General features: G+C 58.6%; 1 protein-coding gene across 7 annotated transcripts in view; it reads right to left on the bottom strand.

Annotated features, from left to right (window-relative positions):
- Nucleotides 1–2,657: 2,657 nt before the first annotated feature.
- The window catches only part of Adgrg1 (adhesion G protein-coupled receptor G1), a 35,812-nt gene continuing 16,910 nt past the window's right edge, over nucleotides 2,658–21,559 (bottom strand). For 6 of the 7 annotated variants that reach the window (XM_048355500.1, XM_048355499.1, XM_048355502.1 and 3 more), the window contains 13 exons: nucleotides 11,213–11,300; nucleotides 10,295–10,714; nucleotides 9,868–10,003; nucleotides 9,502–9,649; nucleotides 9,105–9,236; nucleotides 8,585–8,701; nucleotides 8,343–8,388; nucleotides 8,016–8,119; nucleotides 7,023–7,141; nucleotides 6,543–6,814; nucleotides 5,708–5,816; nucleotides 4,537–4,805; nucleotides 2,658–4,222 (listed from right to left, as the gene is read on the bottom strand). In XM_048355500.1, coding sequence (XP_048211457.1) covers nucleotides 4,092–4,222; nucleotides 4,537–4,805; nucleotides 5,708–5,816; nucleotides 6,543–6,814; nucleotides 7,023–7,141; nucleotides 8,016–8,119; nucleotides 8,343–8,388; nucleotides 8,585–8,701; nucleotides 9,105–9,236; nucleotides 9,502–9,649; nucleotides 9,868–10,003; nucleotides 10,295–10,714; nucleotides 11,213–11,276 — 2,067 coding nt within the window. In that variant the 5' untranslated portion in view covers nucleotides 11,277–11,300 and the 3' untranslated portion in view covers nucleotides 2,658–4,091. The remainder of the gene's footprint in view (nucleotides 4,223–4,536; nucleotides 4,806–5,707; nucleotides 5,817–6,542; nucleotides 6,815–7,022; nucleotides 7,142–8,015; nucleotides 8,120–8,342; nucleotides 8,389–8,584; nucleotides 8,702–9,104; nucleotides 9,237–9,501; nucleotides 9,650–9,867; nucleotides 10,004–10,294; nucleotides 10,715–11,212; nucleotides 11,301–21,559) is intronic. The other variant, XM_048355506.1, reaches the window with a different exon arrangement.

Raw genomic sequence — 21,559 nt, forward strand, 5'->3', positions numbered from 1 at the left:
GGATGGTGTCTTGATTTAAAGAATGCAAGGGGCACCCCCACCCTTGAGGGGCGGGGCTGGGAGGATAGAGGAACCAGCTTTGGGAGCACTGAGCCTTCCCCAGGGGATGGGATACCAGGAAAGACAGAGAAGCAGGAAGGTGAGAGGACACAGGAGTGTGGGCCCTGGGAGTGAGCCTGTGTGATCGGTCACCCAGAGTTCCTCAGGGGTGTGGGGGCTCCTGGGAGGTGGGGGGCAGCATCCCAGTGTCATTTGATGCTAATCAGTACCATGAAATGATGTCACCCTTCCCCAGACATGGCGGGAAGTAGGGGCAGCACACATACGCACTTTGGGGTGAGAGGGGAGGGGTGGGGCAGCTACGGGGGCTCCATGGTTGAGGTCTGGCTCTGGATGGGGTCCCAGGGCCATTGAGCGACCAGAAGGTGAGAGGTGCTCTGGCAGCAGCTTCCCCTCCCACATCAGGCCCCAAAGGCCACCCCACAGGGTGTAAGGATTCCCAGCTGGCCTCTATTTCCCCTTCCTCTTGCATGGCCCCCTGCTGGGCCCTCTGAGACCCAGTGGGGGTGAGGAAAGAATGCTGGGTCACTCAGGGGTTACAGGAGACTGGAGGGAATCCAGTATGGAGGTCAGACTCCAGAGGTTCCTGAGCCCCTGGCCTCCCTTCCAGCTGGGGTGAGGAGTAGGAATGTGGAGCTCTGTCCTGGTGAGCGAGGAGGAAAGGGCCCACCTCTCAGGGAGGTGGCAGGGAGGGTCAGGCGAGCTGGAGGGCCACACCATGACAGCTCTTCTCTGAAAGACCCCACAGGAACTGGAGAACTGGCCCGGGGCCATTCTCAAAGCCCTGGGGCTCCCACACCCCAGGGCCAACAGAACTATAGTGTCAACTCCTGCCACTTCCTGTTCCCCCCCCCCCAAAAAAAAAATCACCAGTAGGCAAGGCCTCAAACCCTCTGCTCAGACCTGAGCAGCATGCACCCCTGGGCTGTCCCATCCACTTCTAGATGCACCCCTGGTCCCGTGTGGTCTTGTCACCGACAAACCTTGCCCCAGTCCAGAAAGAGCCACCAGGATCCAAGGGACCCCCACAGAAGGGGGGCATGCTGGCCCAGGGCCTACGAGGAAAATAGACCCAACCCTACACTCCATCCCTCTCCCTGGAAACTAGCCATTCAAGGGAGAGAAGCTGAAAGCTGGATCACACCTGTAATCCTAGCTACTCAGGAGGCTGAGGTGTGAGGATCATGTTTTGAAGCCAGCCCAGGTAGGAAGTCTGTGAGACTTAGCTCCCATCAACCAGCAAAAAGCCGGAAGTAGCTCAAGTGCCATCCTTGAGAGAAAAAGCTAAAGGACAGCCTTATGTTCAAGCCCCAGAACCAACACACACACACACACACACACACACATACACGGAGTTATATGAGGGGCTTCTGTGGTAGGGGAGGGGCTTGATGGGGAGGAAACGCCACCTGGAGATGGGCTCTGAGACCCCTTGTAGAAACAGGCCTGGAGGACAGAGGCCAGCTCTGACCAGGCTGCACTGCCCAGTCATGGCCATGTGGTGGGGGAGGGGCTCTGTCAAGAATAGAGGCATAGGCACCCTCCCCCCACGCCGAAAGGTGGGAAGCCAGGCTGCCAGAGTGTGGGAGGGAAAGGGGTGGGAAAGGCAGGGCATAAGAGGCCTCCATGTGTCCAAAGGCACTGTAGGTCCCCAAATATCTCACAAGTATACCCACTATGGGCACTGCCAGTCAGCCCTAGGGCTGTGGAGGGAGTTCTGATGCACCACATCCAACCCCAGAACCCCAGCCTCTTTCCTTGTCCCAGCAACCCCTGGAGCAATCGGGGAGGAGGGAGGAGAAGGCAGAGGGGAGACAGCTCCAAGTGGACCTAGACTGGGGCTCCAAGTGCTGAGATTACAGGCTTATGTTACCACACCCTTCCCAGAAGTGGAACTTGACACCTAAACAATGATGACCAAACATGATCTGACAGAAACTAGCAGGGCTGCCTGATCTGTCGCAGGATGGTGATGAAGACAAGGGTGGGAGAGAAATGGTCATTTCATTTTTACAGCACTGCTGGCTCAGGCTGGTCACTAAGTTCATTCAGCTCAGAGCTGAATTTGGCCTTCATGTGTGATCATTTGGTTGAAGAACATGTTGGATTTACCAATAGTTTTTGTTTTGTTTTTTTTTTTTTTGGCCAGTCCTGGGCCACTCTGCCACTTGAGCCACAGCGCCGCTTCTGGCCGTTTTCTGTATATGTGGTGCTGGGGAATCGAACCTAGGGCCTCGTGTATCCGAGGCAGGCACTCTTGCCACTAGGCTATATCCCCAGCCCTTACCAATAGTTTTAAACCACAGATTTGGCATGCCAACCTGGATTTCTACATGGGCTGTTTTCCTGCATGCTGGACCTGGCTAGAGCTGATTGGCAGCTGTCTCTCAGCTTGGGGTTTGTAATCCTCACTTTGCCACAGACTCTACTTCTCATTGTGTCCCCAATATGAATGCCAGCTTGGCATTTGTCCTGTGGCTTGCCTGGCTCCAGCTGTTGATCTTTTCCCTCACCCATTGCCCTCTTCTCTTTCCAGTTTCCTGACTAGCCCAAGACACTGGCATCCTTGATGTTTTCAATAACACAAGAAGCATCTCTGAAGGAAATTCTCCAAAAGACAGCTGATTTTTATTTTTCCTCTTGACAATCTTCTACAGTTTCCAGATTCTCTACAATAAACACATACTTTTCTCTTTAATACCAAAAGACATGAGTGCTGAACATGGTGGTCAACGCCTATAATCCCAGCTCTCAGAGAGCAGAGGCAGGAGGACCACAAGATCAGCTGGGGCTCTATAAGCGAGACCCTGTCTCCCTCCCCCCCCAAAAACCCATCAAAATAAGATGAACAAATTGATACTTAAAAGGAACACACTCTTCATCTTGAAGGCCAAGTCAAGACGAAATGCCGCCTCCTCCAGTAAGATCTCCTCCATGCCCATCCAGGAGTTCTGGCTCCTACCTTGTACCTATAGCCCCAGGGCCTTGTGTTCTAGCCTGAGTTCACAGGAAGAGCCACCAGGTCATCCATCTGTGCCCCTGCCACCTGGCATAGGCTGGTGAGGGGCCAGTGAGTGTTGGGCAGAGTCCCCCATAACAGGCAGCCATCTATCTGCGGAGATTTGAAGTCCACCTCATAGTTGAGAGGTTGGGCTCAAGCCAGTGTCAGCAGAAGGAATGTCCCAGTCTTCCAGAGTATCGGGAAGGAAACATAGCTGGCCCATCCTGTCCCATCATTCTTGCCACAGGAGGGCCCCCCTGAAGGGTGATTGAGGCCAGCACTGACACACAGGCCACATGACCCAGCCCAGGTGTCCCCACCAGAGACATTGAAGGCCCATACAGCCTTGGGAGTTTACAGCGAGGCACCAGGAAGCTGGGTGGGAATGGCTTCCCAAAATAACAGCATTGGAACTGGGGCCCCAGGCTGTGGGCAAAGGGCAGGGAAAGCTGAGGAGGAGAACAGGGAAAAAAGGGGGCCTCTGGGAGTCTGGTGGAGGAAGAAGCTCTGAGCTCAGAGGTAGCCTTTGAAGGAGGGCCTCGCCACCTGCACGACTCCAGTCCAATTCTCTTCCCAGCCCTGCTTGTCCTTGCTGCTGCCTAGATGGAAAGGGCAGGGGCTGCAGAATGAGGAGTGGTGACAAGTTCAGAGTAGCAATAGCCTGGGCAGCTGTGTCTGGGCATCTAAAATGCAAGCCTGGCCCTGGTGCCTGTGAGTCTCAGCCTCTGGCAGCAAAAGCTCAGCTCAGGAAAATCAGGAGAGATGAGGCCTGAGTCCAGTTGTGGGACATCTTTGCCACCAGCATGGCAGTGTACTCCTGAGCCCTTGGGAGTTGGAGCAGGGAGCTGAATGGTCCTCAAGGCCAGGCAGGCATCTGGTTGCCATGGCAATCACTCCATCCATCCATCCATCCAGGGAACTGGGCCTTCTCCAGTCTGCCACTGCCCAGTGGTGGGCTGAGCCCAGCAGTGGGTGTAGACAATGGGGGAGCCACGTCTCTGCCCCTCACACAGGGTGGAAGCTGGGGTATCTAGGCACGGCTGGACGAGGTGCTACCCGAGCTGATGGGGAGCCTGGCGCTGTCCGAGCTGTTCTTCAGAGGGGAAGGACCTCCCCGGGCCTGCAGCCGCATGGACCAGTACCAGAGGAAGATGAGGAAGCCTGCAGGCAGGTGGAGAGAGGCAGGGGTGAACAGGTGGGCAGCTGCCTAGCCCTCCCTACCCCATCTCCCAGTCACCTGACTTGCCCACCATGGGTCCCACATGCTCCTGTTCAGACACTAGACAGACCCCCTCTCCCCCATGAGCACAGGGCTCAGGACTGCAGCCCCAGAAGCAGCACAGGGCCTGCAAGGTAGGTGCTCCACAGAACTGAGGCCTGGAGGCTGTCCCCATTTCTGGAATGGGAAGGCCCAGAGAAGGGAAACCACCAGGCTTTCCTACATCATCGCCAGGGGTGACTCTCCCCATGCTTACCTTGGAAGGAAGTGATGATGCTGAAGAGATAGAGGATCACGAGTTGGAAGGTGCCAGAAGCAAAGGAGAAGAAGATCAAGGCCCAGGGCAGGCCAAGGACCAGGCTGAGGCCCAGCAGGGTCAGTACGTGGGGCCACTTTTGGCTGTGTGGCCGCAGCCATAGGATCTGCACCACCATGGTGACCAGCATGGCCATGTTGAACAGGAACACCAGGCTGAAGAGGCCCAGGTTGGTGATGTAGCTGACCAGGGAGTCACGGATCCAGCACCTGGGGGAGGAGTGGGGATCAGGGCGTGGCTGGGTGGAGCAGCGTGCCCCCAGTTGAATTCTCACTGTTTATGGAAAGTGCTATTTGCTCTCTATCCCTGGGACTGGTGTCATATCTTTGTAAAATGCATTCAATTAACAAGTCAGATACTTTGAAGTGTTATGTAAATATGGTGTCAAGGGAGATGTTGATGGTTCACACCTGTAATCCTAGCTACTCAGGAGGCTGAGATCCAGGGGCTCAAGGTTCAAAGCCAGCCTGGGAAGAAAGGTCTGTAAGACTCCATCTCCAAAATAATGAGTAAAACGCCAGGGGGGAAGCATGGATCAAGTGGTAGAGCACCAACCAAGCAAGCTTGAGGCCCTGAGTTCAAAATCTAGTACTGACAAGGAATAAATTTCAAAAATGCTATGGAAGCATAGCTCAACCAACAGAGCCCTTGCCTGAGCATGAGGTCCTGGAATACATGTAATAATAATAATGGGGCCAATGGGAGCATCAAGTAACAAGACCAGCTGCTAAGAGCTAAAAGTCTCAAACCCACTGAACACATGAAAATCTTTTCCTCCCATCCTTGAACTCAACCCCGGCTGACTGCAGGGCTAGCCACAGGGAGGGCTCCCACTGGCTGGGGGAATTTGGGGAGCAGGGGTGGGCTGGATGTGCACCCTGCTGACCCCCTGGCCAGGTAGGTGCCTTTGGGCAATTCACTGGTCAGCTGCAGCGTGGCTCTCAAGGGCTTGCCACCTCGGGCTTTCCATAGACATCGAGGCCAGCATGCTGCAGTCCAGACCTCCCCTCAAATGAGGAAACTGAGGCTCAGAGAAGGGCAGGCGCAAGGGCAGCTTGGCAGGAAAAAGACAGAACCAGGCCTGTCACCTGGATCCCTCACCCACACGCACATGGAAGGGTAGATGACCCGCTCCGGAGTCCTGTGTACCGCCAGGATGATGGGACCATAGTTGTTCACGTCCACCAGAGCCACTAGTGTCACCAGGAATATGGGGAAGCCTGAGGGCAGCAAAGAGGCTGGTCATGTCCATGCCCCACCCCCACACCCACCCATCCTCCCCTGCCCTCTGGGGCCAGGGCTCCTGTCTGGGGAAGGCCTCCAAGCTGAAACACCTTCCCCTCTCCAGTTTGGCTGTTCCATAAAGGAAGGGACCTCCCTACTTTTGTTCCTAACTCCATCCTGGAGGCCAAGACAAAGGGCCTGAGGTCCCTGCTGGGGTGGGAGGAGGCTGGATGGAGGGGAGAAGGGAGGGGAGAAGACAGGATGGTGTGGGGAAGGGGGACAACTAGAGTTCTGAACAAGGACCTGTCTGGTCCATCAGGCCAGGGGAGAGGGGAGGCTCCCTGGAGAGGCCCTACCTCCCACCTCCTACCTCCCACCAGGGCCTGGCCCAGCCAATGAAGGAGCTCCCAGGGCCTGGAGGGAGGTGAGCTGGGGGCAGGGACTGTGAAGTCAGAGTTTGTGCCATGCCACAAATGGCTCAAAGTGCCAGCGCCTGGACATGGCTCAGCCTCACCTGGGCGCCCCTGAGGGTATACAACCTGTACAGCGGTGCCCAGCCACCCTGCCTGAAGAGCCCTTCTCAAAAGAGCAGTGTGGGAGATGTTAAAAGGATGTCTTTGGGCCAGGTCTGGCCCAGCCCGCCCAGGTGTGGGACCCCTAGGGACCGGTGGATGAAGGAAGCAAGGTGGGAGAGGAAGTTCTGGGGTGGAGGAGGGTCTCACCCCAGCCCACAGCGCTCAGCTTGAGCAGGTAGCCAGGGACATAGGTGCCGAAGACCTCGATGACAAGGCGGTAGAGGTTGTAGCCCTCCAGGCCCATCCAGGCCAGGCAGGCCAGCAGGGAGAAGTGCAGGAACATGGCGCTGGCCTGGCAGGCGGCCACAGAGCCTGACAGTGCCACCGGCTCGCTGAGCAGAAAGCTCACGTCCAGGAGGAAGACAGCCAGGAGCAGGTTCATGTGCACCTTGATGGTGTAGTCCCGGGGTTTCCTCCTGCTGGGGGGAGAAGCATGGGGGGTCAACTTCTTCCTCCTCACTCCTCACCCCCCTACTCCCCTTCCTCCCCTTCCTCTCCATCCCTCCTCTTTCTCCCTCCTCTCTTTTCCTCCTCCTCCTTCTTCCTTCGCCATCTCTCTTTTTCCTCCTCCCCCCACCCCCACCCCCATCTCAATTTCAGGATCCACCCAGGGCCCGATCAGCCTACCTGGAGCACAGGTAGGCAGCAATGGTGAAGACACAGGCCAAGGCGGAGATGACACAGCCCACGTAGGACAGGAGGGTGAGGTAGTGCTTGTGGGTGGTGTCCACCTCCACTGAGGACACCTGGGCAGGGATGGGGAGCCTCAGTGTCCCACCTCCATGGGGGGGTCTCCCTGGAGAGGGGTCTGTGTTCCCTCCTAGGCTAGGGGCCCTCCCACCCTGTGCATTCTTCTGGAGGGATCTGGGGCCCAAGTGTGACCCGCACAGGCCAGAGCCCCCATTTCTCCAAAGAACCCTTGCTCAGCCTGAGTCACTGGTGTTTCCTTTGACACTGGTTCCACTTAGGAGTTTCCAGGATGATGGTGGTGCAAGGGTTACAGGCACCAGGCAGAAGCCATGTTTGGAGCTTGTCTTTTCCTGGTTACTAATGTCTCGCTGTGCTTTCTTGAGGTGCTGGGCAGTGAGCCACAGCTCAGTCTCCCCCCCACTAAAGCCACTGACACTACCCCCCCCCTTTATTATTGGCTTGGTGGTGGTGGTGGTGGTGGTGTGTGTGTGTTTTGGTCTGGAATTCACAAGCCTCAGACTCCAGAATGCTGGGTGACAGGTCTACACCACCATACCTGGATGGTGCATTTTAAATGGAAGATACATGCAATTCACAATGGCTGCATCAGGATGCAACCCCATTATAAGTGGAGGAGCATCTACATGTTTCTATGACACCCAGCATGAAGATGGGTTCCCTGCCCAGAGGATTCTGTGAATGTCACGTTAGAACAGGAGCTTCAGAGCTCCCAGAAACAATGGAGCCCCTGAGGGACCTCTATGCAGGGCCTCGGCCCCAGCCCTTGTAGTTAGGGGCAGAGCTTGCATTTTTATTTCATATCAAAATGTCAAAGTAATAATAATAAGGCGCAAGAGCCTTACAAACCAGCTCTTTCCTTAACTAGCTGGAAACTTGGCTGTGGGAGGGGCTGGGGGGGGGTGAACCCACCATCAACAATGCGAAGTAGGTCAGGTGGCTGCAGAGGCAGGATGTCTGTGTTTCTCCCCTGACCGTCTCACACCCGGTGCTGCTCCAGCTCCCGTGGCTGCCAGCTGGGGGACAGAGGGTGAGGACCCTGGGTCAGTCCATCCCCCAGGGTCCCTGCGGTGTCCCCCCCCCCCAGTTCTTCTGGGTAGAGCTGTGTAGCTCTGCCCACTGCCTCTCCCACTACCAAGCCCAGACCTCCAGGAAACCACCCGGGGAGCCTCGCCTCCCCCACCCCCAGGACCCCATTTTTCTAGATCCTTGTCCACCCAGAGACCCCTCCACACTCACGTGCTGTGTCTTCAACCCAGAAAACACACTGGAGAGTGATGTTGTTCTGTGGGGACCAAAGAGAAGGGGCATGAGCCCCTGTGGCTGTAACACACACACGTCCCAGCAAGCAGGCAGCCTTACACTGAGACAGGCCAGCAGGAGCAGGAGGCCTTGCCCCATCCTCAAGGCCCCGCCCCTACACCGAGGCCCCGCCTCTGCCGGGAGGCCCCGCCCCCAGGCGGCTGCGCACCCTCACTCACCGGCTGGGGCTGGTGCTGGAAGGTGAGCACCACTGGTTCAGGGAGGTTGGAGACTTTGGTGTCCTGCACAACGATGCCCAAGACCTTCTCACCCAAGACTTGGCTGGAATTCTTGTCCTGAACAAGCAGTGTTGGGAAAGAGGTCAGGGAAGTGCTGGGAGAAAAGCCCAGAAAATTCCTTTGCCTCTCTTAGAGACTCCTGTCGTTCCCACCATTCTCTAAGGGCACAAATCTCCCTCCCGAGTCAGTTCTCTGGGGCTTGCACTGGGCCTGGGCTCTGTCCCTGAGCTTTTTTTGCTCAAGGTCAGCGCTCTACCACCTGAGCCACAGAGTCTTACAGCATTTCCTGCCCAGAGTGGCTTCAAACCCCAAGCCTCAGGTCTCAGCCTCCTGAGTGGCCAGGACAGCAGGTGTGAGCTGCTGACAGGGCTTTCCTAGGACGGACTGGGAGGGAGCCATCACTCAGCTCACCGGAGGGAAACTGACTCCAGGGAGCACAGCAGGGGAGGAGTCCCAGTACCTGAAACAGAGCCTGGCTGCTGAAGTCCACCACAAGCAGTCTCTTGGCTGCCTCCCCGCGCCGGCCTTTGGTCTGCTGGAAGAGGGCACGAGGCAGCAGCACGGAGTACTCCTGGACCTCGCTCTGCGCCTCCTGCACACGAGGGTTCTGTGAGGGCCCAGCCCAGCATGGACTCCACATCCAGCCCTCCCTGAGCTTGACCAGGAAGCCATGCCTGACACCGGTGCCCAGCCTCACCCCTCCTTTCCTGGGCACCTGCTGCAACTGGGGAGCCTTGGGGTTGTGGCCCTGGGACCCACATGGTGGCCTGTGACCCAGGGCTTCCTGTGCCAGCCCTGCCTGTGGGCTGTGGACCTTCCAGGGAGGCCCCAGGGGCGCCCGGCCCTGAGCAGCCCACCTCCTGCCGGGAGTGGATGTGGAGGTCCTGGAGGACGGCTGAGGGCCGCAGCTTCCACACGGTGGCGTTGACCCGGTCCTCCTCAAAGGACACCTTGTCGCCAGGGAAGCTCACAGAGGCCAGCTTTGACTCTAGGCTCTGCAGCTGCCTGGCAGGAGGAGAGGATGGTGGGTGACACGGGGAGACTGAGGCCGGAAGCAGGGCCTCTGGCAGACACAGGGGTGGAGAGGCAAGGGCCAGGGAAGGGGCAGCCCGGGAGGAGGGGGGAGGGGCAGCGAGGGAGGTGCACCCTGGGACTCAGCATGGACTCATGCTCTTTCGTGGTGGAGTGGTGGTGATGGTCCCCAGCCCTGGGGTGCCACTCACTGGCTGGCCAGGGTGGCCGAGGGCCGCCTGGAGGCTTTGTGGGGATGCTGGAGAAGCTGGCTGAGCCGCAGGAGGACATTCTTTAGCTCGCACATGTCCACTGAGGCTGATGCATTGTGGGAGGCATGGTGGGGCTCTGCGGAGGGGAGACAGCCAGGCTGAGGTTGTGACTGAGGGACTCGTCTGGCACACCCCTGAATTCTCCAGCAACTCTTTGCATTCTTCCTCGCTTTGCCCAAGAGGAGAGCAAGGGGCATACTGACTCCCGGGGCCACTGAGCCATGAGGCCTGCCAGGCAAGGCTCTGCCTGAAGGGTACCTGCCCTTCCCAGGGCCATTCCCAGCCCACCCACATCTGCCCCCAGCCCTCTTGCCTCTAGCCTCCCCGCCTCCTCCAGCCACTGCTCCTCCCCCGGACAGCTCCTTACTATGGAAGGAAAAGGTGAAGCTGGAAGCCCCAGGCAGGCTGGTGTTCTCGGGGTTCCTCCAGGAGCTGACAGAGGTGGCCAGCAGCGGGGGCCCCTGCACCAAGCTCTCCCGGTGCTGGAAGCAGAGGAGCCTGGAGGCTTGGTCACTGAGCAGGAAGTCATTCTTGCCATAACGCAGGTGGAACTTCCCAGACTGGCGACTCCAGTACAGGCAGAAGTGGTAGATGCCTCTGGGCTCCGGGAAGGCCCGGGAGGCCTCCGGGGCGGCAGGAAAGGGGGCACGGATGGTGAGGGCCTCCTCTGAGTTATTGATGGTGATCTTCAGCTCCAGCGTCTGCTCATACTGCAAGTCACTCTTCTGGGTTTGGTTCCGCTGGCCACAGAAGCGGAAGTCCTCCCGTGGACCGCCACCATGGGCACCTGAGGAGGCAGAAGCTGCAGGTGGACTGTGGCAGGGACCGGCAGGGGCCATGGGAGGGAACAGAATTTGGGCTTAGAGCCTGTGAGCCCAAAGCCTGGGACATGGTCCTATGGCTTCCCCTTCCAAAGCTCTACAGACATTTGTATGTATCCTGCCCCCCAAAATCCTAGATCCAAACTATGAAAAGAAAAAATTAAAAATAATGACGTGATTTCAAAGGCAATGTTCATTTTAAGAGCAATCAAGTATTTAATGAGGCATGGCTGCCACTGACAGAATGCTCACTGCAAGGCAAGGTGGGCTGAAACCCAGTTCATGTTCCCCATCAAGAGGTAGGCTCCTTTTTTCTTTTCTCCATGGTTCCCTTCACCTGCTAAGCTGTGCCTGCACATCTGTGCCTACCCAAAGGGGTCAGCACAGGGGCTGGCAACAGCTGCACTAGGTATGAGGCCATTTAGCAAAAGTCCCAATAGCCCCGGGCCCCTTGGAAACGCTACCTTGCACCAGGAAGAGAAGACTCAGTAGGAACAGCACCGCCTGCTGGAGCAACTGGACAGCCATTGTTGTCCCCAGAGATGTCACCACCTGGAAGAGACCTGAGCATTGGCTGGAGCCACTACAGGGTGGCTTGGCTAGCCTGGCAGCCGCTAGGAATGGCCAGAGACTAAAAACCAAGAGGTTTCCCAGCACTGGCGGCTCACACCTGTAATGTGAACTACTCAGGAGGCTGAGATCTGAGGATCGAGGTTTGAAGCCAGCCTGGCTGGGCAGGAAGGTCTGTACAACTCTAATTTCCAAGTGGCAGAGTACCAGCCATGAGTTACAAAACTAAGGCCAACATCCAGGCCCTGAGTTCAAGCCCTAGTACTGGCACAAAAAGAAAGAGAAAAACCAAGCAATTGAGGCTGTCCAGAGAGGGCTGAGAGCCGTGGCTCGCTCTCCTTTTGCTGCTGCAGGGCATGGGTTAGTAGCTCACTGTGGGAGCCAGAAGTGGTGGGAGACCTTGTCCAGCATCCACCTGTCCCTACCATCTTACCCCTGCTGGGAGTAAGACACAGACTAACAGGGCTCTCCAAGTGGTCTTTGATCCCCCTCTGCTTAGTACTGTCCAGTCCTGTCAGCCAGGGAGCTTCTGGCCACCTCTAAGGGCAGCACCCTCTATGGGAGTCATAGGGAAGTGTGCTTCCCATTATAACCACTGAGGGGAGCCAGTGGCCAGGACCTGACAGTTGACAATTGGAGAGGTGTGGCCGGGATGGGGAGGCGTGGCCAGGGAGGCTGCTCTCTGCTAAGCTGCCCCTCTGCGCCGCGCCCCTGCCATCAGAGGCACCTGCTGCTCCCCTCAGACCTAGCATCTACCCATCCTTGAGAGGTGGGCACCACTGCTAGTCTGTTTCATAGATGGGGCAGCTGGGGCCCAAGGGGTTAAAAGACTGACTTCCCCTCGCCCAGTGGTGGCTCTGTCCTCAACCTGGGTACTGACGGATTAGAACAGCCACCCTCATCCTGTGGGGAGCTGTGTCTCACCGCGGAGACGGATACAGTCATCCGCCACAAACCAGGCCGGGGACACGTCAGGATCCACATTTGGAAGAAATCGATGTGGGCTTCCAGGAAGAGGTGGCTCTTGAACTTAGTATTTGAGGGTAGCGGGGCCCAAGGAAGGACCTCACTGGCCCAGGACTCCCTCCAACCACCCCGGCCCCTACGCATCCCCACATGAAGAACTGCACCTTGGGGCCCACTCGCAGGGGGACAGGGTCCTGGTCCTGCTCTGGTGGCAGGCCACGCCCCCTAAGAAGGAGGACATGAAAGCATTTTAAGGAAGGGCACTGTTTCCTGTGCTGTGATTTTAGGGTTCCGCTCCGTGTCTCCTCTTTCAGTGTTGGGGTCCTCGTCAGACTGCTTCCCATCAGCTCGGACCAGAGGAAGGAAGCCCAGCATGGGGCACGGGGGCTTCTCTCCCACAGCCCCTCCTTCCTCCTCCTTCCTCCTCCTCTCCTGTCACTAGCCACCTCTGGTCTGCAGACCAGATGTCACTTCTCCAGGCAGCCCCATCTTGTGTCCTCTGCTTTGCGTCTGTGAACTTGATGCTCAGAGGTCACTGGGAGAATCTGCTCCAAGAGCCCCACCGGCCCAGAGAGGGCCAGGGACCTCCTGAAGCCACACAGCAAGCAGCAGGGAGGGACTAGAACTTGTGGATCTCTCTCGCCCACTGACCTTCACTGAGTTACTATGAGTGGCAGACAGCCTCAGGACGGGGCCCAAGCATCTGCTTTGACCAACCCTCCTGGATCAGCCCTAGAGAGTAAACCAAGGGTAGGACGTAATTCTCTCATCACGGAAGGGGTGCAGGCCACTATGGAGCACCATGGGAGGAATTCGAGCACACATAAGGGAGCCTTATTCCATTCCCCCTGGCTGTGTGAGGGGACCCCTGGGACCTTTAGCCCAACCTTAGTCATGAGGAGTCTGGGAGCAGACTGAGTTCAAATCCTGATTTCCCCTTTGCTAGCTGTGTGTCCATGGGCTAGTTGTTCACCCCCTCTGGGCCTCATCTGCCTCACCGATAGAGAGGAAGGAAATGGAGTCCAGCTCCAGCTGAGGTTCCTGTGGGAATCTGGTGCCTGTCAAGGGCTTCAGCAGGGCCCGGGCCTGCCCACCGTGTCCCCCTTCCACGTGGCCCTGCCCTCTACAGGGCCAGGTCAGCCCCTTGGGGAAATTCCTGGAGCATGAGGCCGGCATTCCGGTGCTGGGAAAGACTCTGACCCCACCCAGAAAACTTCCCTTCTCCTCCTCCACTGCCTCAAGTAACCATGGACCCCCCGCGACTGCACGGGGACCGGGGCAGGGGGAGGCGCTTGTCGCTTAGCACCCACCGGCAGGGCCCTCCCTGGGGTCTACCACCTGGCCCCGTGCAAAGAAGGGGGCTGTGCTCTGGAGACTGAACCCCAGAACCAGGAGCGCAAGGTGAGCCCTGGCCTCCGGGAGGGGAGGGGGCATCCATGGGGCCATGTCACCTCCTCATGGACCTGGACCCTAGAGACTTGTTTGGGGTGATAAGCAGCACCCCAACAATCACAGCAGCAGTCACATCTACAGAGCCACCAGCAAGGCCATTTCACTGGCAGGGAAACTAAGGCAGGGAAGGTCACACAGGAGTGGTGCCTCCCTCCTGGTTGGCCTTGGCAAAGGTCCCTAAGGGACATGATGCTGATTTTGGGGGGTCCCCTTAAAAAGAAGAGACAACTGAGGAGCAGTGGCAATTATAGGTACATGGAACAGGCTTGGGGGGGCTAGGCCAAGCCCCTCAGGGGCTCCCCCAGCACCCCTTCCGGAGGAGAGCCACCCCTGACCTCCGCCTTCCGTAAACACGCACAAAGAACAGTACAGGCTGTCCAGTCGGATACAATGGACCTGCCGGGGGATCCCCAAGGGCTCTGCAGGCCCAAGCGGAGGGAGGAAGGGGGCCAGTCAGGCCTGGGCCACCCCTGTCCTCACCCCAAGTTGGGGTCCAGGAAAGGGGCTGGGCCCTAGGCTCTGCACAGTGGGCAGGGGACCTGGGTGGGGCTCACCGCCCCCTCTCCATTGGACTGAGTCACATCCTCTGCCACCCTGCACAGAGCCCGAGTCACCGGCCACCGAGTCCCCGCTGGCTCAGGAACGAGCGCACGCCTGGAAAAGCCATTTCCTTGCGGATGGAGGTGGAAGGGGAGCGGCCGGCCAGGACCCGGAGGGCTCTGCTTAACTCTCCCCGAGGGGGGGGGGGGGACACGTCTCTCCTGGATCCAGCCAGACCTGCCCCCCTGCTCCTTCCTGCTCTGCCCTTCCATGCCCAGTGTGGTAGCAAACCCTCAATGTCTTGGGGAGCTGCACTCCAGGCCCCCAGCCTCCCCTGCCACCAGGAGAGTCTGGCAAAGCCCCCCCCCCAACACCTGTAGGCCGGGATCCTGCCCAGGGAATGCCCCCAAACCCAGAGGCACAGCCGCTCCCAGAGGCCCAGCTTCAGCCCCACCGAGGGACAAAGGCTCGAGGCTCTCTGGCCTCCAGCATGGGGCTAACTGGGCACTGGAGTGCCAGGCAGGGGGTCTCAGGAAGGAGGGAAGAGCCCACGATGGGGGAGAAGGGGACCGCCCACAGTGTGGGCCTAGACGTGTGCAAACATGCTCAGGACAGCCCAGGTGCGCACGCGTAGGCACCCGTGCCTGCAAGGGACAGCGGGAAGGGAGCAAGCTGGCTCTCAGAGGCCAGGGTGAGGGGGCCACGAGGCCAGTATGGAGTGGGCTCCATGGCTGCTTCCCTCCAGAGGGGGCCAGAGGAGCCCCCCTCCCTCCAGCGGTTTCCAGATGTGGTTATCAGAGTGTTCCATTCTTGGAAATACCACATGCCCAACCGCTCGGAGGAGTTGCCCACCACGCCAGGCAGGGCCAGGGCCGCACCTCCTCCAGCACAGCCCTGTGCTCAGTCCCGCATGGGGCCTGACTAGGTTGGCTGAGTACTTAGCATTTACACCCAGCTCAACGCTCAGTCCAGCACTCTCAGCACAGCACAACTTGCAAATGCCAAGCCTCCTTCTCCCCCGACCCTTGTCCTTCCCCCCAACTGATGACTGATGGCCAAGCAAGGTGACCCCAGAGAACCGGCCCCCACCAAGCGTGGCGCTCTGCCCCCCGGGAAGCAGTGACCTCAGAGTTCAGGAATTTCTCTACACTAACAGATAATAAAAATTAAACCTGTACCCTCCCCGGAGGCTGCCGGTGCCCCGTCTACATTCTTATACTAACCAACTGCTGGGCACCTGCCAGCCAGAAAGCGTTCCGCCTGCCCAGGCAGGCCCTGAGCTTCGGGGAGACTGGGGAAGGGAGGAGAGACAGTACGTACACCTTCACCCCCTTCACCCGGGACCTGGCACGGGAGGCCATCCAGCCACTGACAAGAGCGGGCTGGTCCTGGCTGTGCCACCCGTGAGCCTTGTGCACACTGTGGCACCACCCGGGACATGGCTGCGAGGGTCCCAGCCGCCGTGGTGGCCAGCAGGTGGGGGTCTCCCAGGAGCTTGTCCAGCATGGTGACAAGGACACTGTAGTGGAGGGAGGGCCACAGGCCACTTTGGCAAGCACTGGTGGGCGCCTGGCAGAGCACAATCCACACGCAGCCCAGCCAGTCCTCGCCATGGCTGGTTGGTCACAGGACCCACATGACCACCCTCTAAAGCAACACTCTGAAATCCAAGCAGCTCATGACCACCTAGCAACTGTTAGCCAAGCCATGGTACAGCACAGGCTGCCTAACCTCAGAGCTCGTGGGCCCAGCCACTGTGGTCCACTGAGTCCCTCCCCCTCGTGGGGGCCGGTCTCCCCACCTTTACCATGAAGGAACTGCCACTACTCCTGAGCAATCCTTCAGGCCTTACTTTCTCTTGCAATTTAGCACGCTGCAAAGGCTCTGACAAATCCTGCAACAAGGAGCCGCCCAAAGCTCGGACGGGCTATCTTCTAGCCCACTCTAATGAATGCATAGACACCCAGCATCAACATGGAAAAATAGGCTCTCCGATACCTTGATGCCAATGGATAGAAGCCTGCCCTCCATTCTGTGCTGTCCCCGAGACCATTTGCCAGCTCACTAGGATCACAGGAGCCATTTCGATGGCAGTGTCCCCCGGGCCTCTCATCACCACCTCTGACACTTGCAGACGGGAAGCCCCTAGTGAGCTTGGGTATTGAGGCCCAGCCACCTCCTTGGGCCTGACATGGGAATGGGGCACTGCCAGGCCTGTCCCCAAGTGGGCTGCTCCACCTAAGCCAGCCCTGCTGCCGGGGGTGGAGGGGCACGGGGGTGGGGGTGCTGCCTGCCGCTGAGACACTGGGTACACCGCACATGGCACAAGGCTGGGGGGGAACTTAGCATGCAAGTACTTGGAGGTGCTGAGACTGGGTACAGAAATTTTGGAGCTGAATGAAGAGCCTTGGAGAGACAGGAAGAGAGACACCCAGCCCAGAGGCCCCAGACCTGCCCTCAGCCACTGGGGTTCTTACGAGCAGCCCCTACCATGAATGCCAGCCGTGGTCAGCTCTGTGCTTATGAGCAGGCTCTGCTCAGAAGGAAGCTGTAGCCAAGTCTCTAGGACCTGAGTCTCTGTGCTGCCTCCTAGATGCCAGGTACATGCCAGCCAACTCCTGCCCAGGAAACAGCCCTCCCAGAGTGGGGTGGTGGTGGTACTGGCACAAGGTCCAAGCCTGTCCCTTCTCTGAGCCTCTGTTTCTTCCTCTGTCAAAGGGGTGACTATGGCCGGGTGCCAGTGCCTCACACCTATAATCCTAGCTACGGAGGAGGCTGAACTCTGAGGATCAAGGTAGAAAGTCACACTGAGCAGAAAAATCCGTGAGCTTTTATCTCCAATGAACCACCAAAAGCTGGAAAGAGGGGTGTGGCTCAAGTGGTGAAGCGTCAGCCTTGAGCGAAAAAGCCATGAGAGAGAGAAAGAGAGAGAGAGAAGGTCCTGAGATCAAATCTTAGTACCAGCATGGAGACACACACACACACACACACACACACACACACACACACACACACATATCAGCTAACTATAATCCATCCCCTTCCTTCTCTGTCTGCCCCTTCTCTGCCCCCCGGAGGCCCCCAGGTGGCAGGCAGGGCTTACCTCTGAGCCGACCTGGCAGGACAAAGGATGCTGAGCCCCCTTCACCCTGGGTAGACTCTTCCCTCTCCAGCCACAGCCCACCTCTACTGTCTGGCGGAGGTTCCCCTTCCCCAGCTGTGTCCTGTGTTGCCCAAGGCCAGGCCACAAGGCCAGCCCAGTGCCCTCCCTGCTGGTTTTCTGGGGGCTGCGGCTCAGCTCGCCTGGGCCAGGCAAAATGCCCATCTGGGTGGCGTTGAATCCTCTACTTCTCAAGGTCGCCAGTGATCCTCCCTTCTCTCCTCTTCCCCTGCCTCCTCCAGGTCTAGGAAGCCTGGCTCTGGGTTCAGGGGACACGGCACTGACGGAGTCCCCTCTCAGCTCACTAAGCACACGACCCCGTGGGCCCAGTGTGCAAGGACCCCCTGGGGCCCCAGCCACCCTGCAAGGCCCAAAGGCAGGGTGCCCACCATAGCTCACAGAGCATCCATGAAGCACTTTGAAGCCTTCCACACTCTTCACACCTATTGTCATTGTTCATTGTGTGAGTCAGGGTCTCCCTAGGTAGCCCAGACTGGCTCCAGCAATCCAGCCTCCTGCCTCAGACTCCTGAGTGCCGGGGTTACAGGCATGCGCCACCACACGGTATATTAACAAACTCAGTCCTCTTAACTAACCAAAGACAAGGACCATTAAACCCACCGAACAAGTGACAATAATTGACACACACGCACACCCCGCCCCGGGTTGCCTGTCAGCTCCAAGAGCTCCAGCTCTTACCTTTCAGGCTCTTTCCGAGAACTTCCCTGTTACAAAGGACTTCTCTTTTAAAGTGACTGAGCTGACCACTGTCCCCACAGGATCCAGGCCAGGAGACTGTGGGACCTCATAGCCCCAGCACCAGGGGGCCTTTCCAGACCCCCCCCCAAGCCTCTGCCACCCCTTCTCCGACATTTCCCCTGACCACTGAAGCCAGGGGCTGGAGGTCAGAAATGAGTCCAGCCTGGCTCTGATGAGGAGCGGGTGTGGAGCCCCCCCACCACATCCTTGCTGTTCTAGAGGCTGCTGCCCAATCAAGTCCCCAACGAGGACCTGCTAGGACTCCCCCACTCTGACCACCTCACCCCTGTACACACACACACTGTTGAAGCGGAGGGGAAGGGGGAAGGGAGGGAAGGGGGTTACCAGAGAAAGAAGGGAGCTAGGAGGGGGAGATGGAGGAAAATGGAAAAGGGGAGGACACAGGGAGCAGAAAACAGTACCTGGACCCCTCCTGCAAGCGAACCCCAGCACGAGGGACTAAGGGACCAGCCTCTCCTTGTGAGCAGGCTGGTTCGAGATGTCTCCCCAGCTCAACAGACCAAGGGCCCATAGAAGCGAGGCCCCCAGCCACCACTGGCTCAAAGGAGTCTCAAACAAAGGGGGCAGCCAGGGAAGAGAAGCCCGGGCCCCCAGCACCAGAGGGGGGAAGGGGCGCAGGTGACAGAAGACCCTGGCAACCGTTTCCCTGGCAACCGTTGGCAGCTGCAGGGACTACGTCACTGGGCTCCAAACCAGCAGAACAGTACAGGCTCGCTCCCTTCTCCTGAGCGCAAGCCCCCTCCTCACAGAGGTTGCCCAGGCTGGGTGGGGGCTGGGGGGAGAAAGGCAGAATTGACCACAGCAAGTTATGAGGGAGGGCAGGAGGGACCTGCCATCCTGAGGTGACCTCGGAGAACCAGCGCTCAGGTTCTCAAAAGAAGCAGAGCCCCAGTTCGTCGACGGAAACTTTAAAAGCAAATTTTGGCCAGGCCTAGTAGCTCGTGCCTATAATTCCAATTATGCTGGAGGCTCGAGTTAGGGGTAGGAGAGACCCTCTCTTTCCATCTGAGGAGGCCCAGGGGCAGACCTGGCTACTGAACCTTTCATTGCACTGGGAACTGCTCTGAATATTTGTAGATCTATTTCTACCCTCTGCAAGGGAGATGGGATGTGACGCTCAAGCCCACCTAGCTGGGAAGGGCAAGGCATCAAAACACCTATCTTCCCTGGAACAGAAAGGCAGCAGGCTAGTATCCGCCGCACCTTGAACAGCCCCTGCCCTAATCTTAGGTCACCTCTGGAACAGGGGACTCACTTCCAGCAGAGCTCGGCCCCTGAGCCTCTAAATCCTCTCCCTTAGGAAGACACAAAACCATGGGGCCGCCTCTGAAAGGCTGCACCCCAGACATTCTAGGGGAGCATGCGGAGATAGTCACAGGTTCTTTCAGCCTCTGCTCCAGACAGGATAGTGACGCAAACCAGGAGAAGAGGCCACCACTGCCTCAGGCTCCAGAGCAGATGGAGGATATGATGGGACTTATGTGGGGGGGGGGGGGGCTGCATGGGGCCCTAGGTCTCAGCCAGGCACAGCAGGTCCTTTTCCCAGAGTTCAAGTGGGAATCCACTGTGCCAATGGCCATGGGAAATCGAAGGGCCATGGGAAAGGCAGGGAGGCTGGAGGCCCTGGGCCCCCAGCTCTGCACCTCCTGGCCCGCCCGTCTGGTGCCCAGTGGAGCAGGGCCAGGAGGTAGCTATTGTCTCGCTGCCGCCAGCAAGCTCAGACACCATTCAGGCACTATTTTGAGCCGGAGGAAGAGGAAAAGAAAGCAAAGAAAGAAACTGCTGTCCTAAGAGGGACCTTTGAGCCCGCCCGCCGGCCAGCCTGCCGGAAAGGGTTCCAGGGCCTGCTGAGCTAGAAAGGCAGCCACTGCAGATCTGAGACTCGAGAGACGCCACTGGCCCAGGGAGCTGGTACAACTGGATGTGGATCCAGCCTGCGCCCTTCTCCACCGGAGCCACCTCCCTTCCCTGTGTGCCACTCACCCCTGCCCAGGCGCACAAGCACAGTCACCCACACCAGCCTCCCTGCGGAGGCCCAGAGAGGCTGAGCCAAGGTCCCAAGGCCTCACAGGCCAGCGGCCTCACATGGTCTGCAAGCACCGCTCCACTCCCTGGACCACAGCTGCTGCAGCTGCTGACTTGGGTTCCCCAAACCCAAGTCGGGGGGAGACAGAGACGGACAACTGTTCGTACTGACACCAGCTGTCCTCCCCACCACAGATGGCCATGGGTGCTGTGCCTGGTCCCCAGCTCAGGGACCCAGAACCCAGGCTGGTGAGGGGCTGGAGATCAGAAGGTAGCCATGGATGTGTGCCACAGATGGGGCCTCATGGAGGCCTGGCAGGTGCAGCCATAGAAGTGGAGGGAAGGGGGGAGATAAGTAGCTGACTGCCCATGATTCTAGCAAGGTGGGGGTCGCAGCAGGTGGCGGAGGGGCTAGGGTCCAGATCACTCACCCCAGTTTGGGTCTATTGGATAAGCACACACAGGAGCCTGTGTTGACTTGGCAGGTTAGTGTCCCACCCCTTCCCACCCCATCCCACCCCCCTCAGCTCACTCCTCTGCCCTGAGCCCACCTGCTAGCACCCTCCTGAGGCCACTGCTGGGGGGTGCTCGCGGGAGAAGCTCACATGGCGGTAAGGTGGGGGGTTCTGGATGAAAATACCCCTTGCCTACAACACTGCTCCACACCACTGGGGCCACCATGTGCCGCTTAGCCCCCAACAACAGGGGGCCAGGTGATCATGCTGGGGAAGCTCCGGGCTGGGAGCTGGGAGCTGGGAGCTGCAGCCTCACCATTTCCAAGTCCCCTTTCCTGAGCAACCTGAGCGCCTCTGGCCAGGTGAGGTGTCAGGGGACAAGGCAGTCCACAGGTCCCCGCTGCTGCTGCTGAAGCCCAAGGACATTGGGTCTGCGTGCTCAGCTCACCAATGGGGGTACAGATATAAATCCTAGGGGACCAAGTGAGGGGCTCTGTGGGAGGCCACATGGAGACATAGAGGAAAGGCTTACACCCTCACCATTTGGCACAGGCTCAGCAACAGTGCAGAAGGCAGCCGGCAGGACAGCATGATTCAATGGCCCCCACCAGGCACTGAGGTCCACCCCTCCCATTTGTTACCATGAAGGCAGGTGGGTCTGGACATGTCCCACCACCCTCCCACCCTACCCAGGGCCAGAATCCCACAGTGCCAGGCACAGAGCCACACCCTGAGGGCCAGCCCCAGCCAGAGATCCACAAGTGTGGGCCTGGCCCCCAAGCCTCAGCCTGGCCCCCAAGGGCCACTGGAGCCCAGCCCAGCAGAGAAGCCGGAGTGTGGCCCAGGCCACTAGCCCAGCACAG

This window comes from Perognathus longimembris, chromosome 10 (assembly GCF_023159225.1).
Source record: "Perognathus longimembris pacificus isolate PPM17 chromosome 10, ASM2315922v1, whole genome shotgun sequence".
Classification (NCBI taxonomy): Eukaryota; Metazoa; Chordata; class Mammalia; order Rodentia; family Heteromyidae; genus Perognathus; species Perognathus longimembris.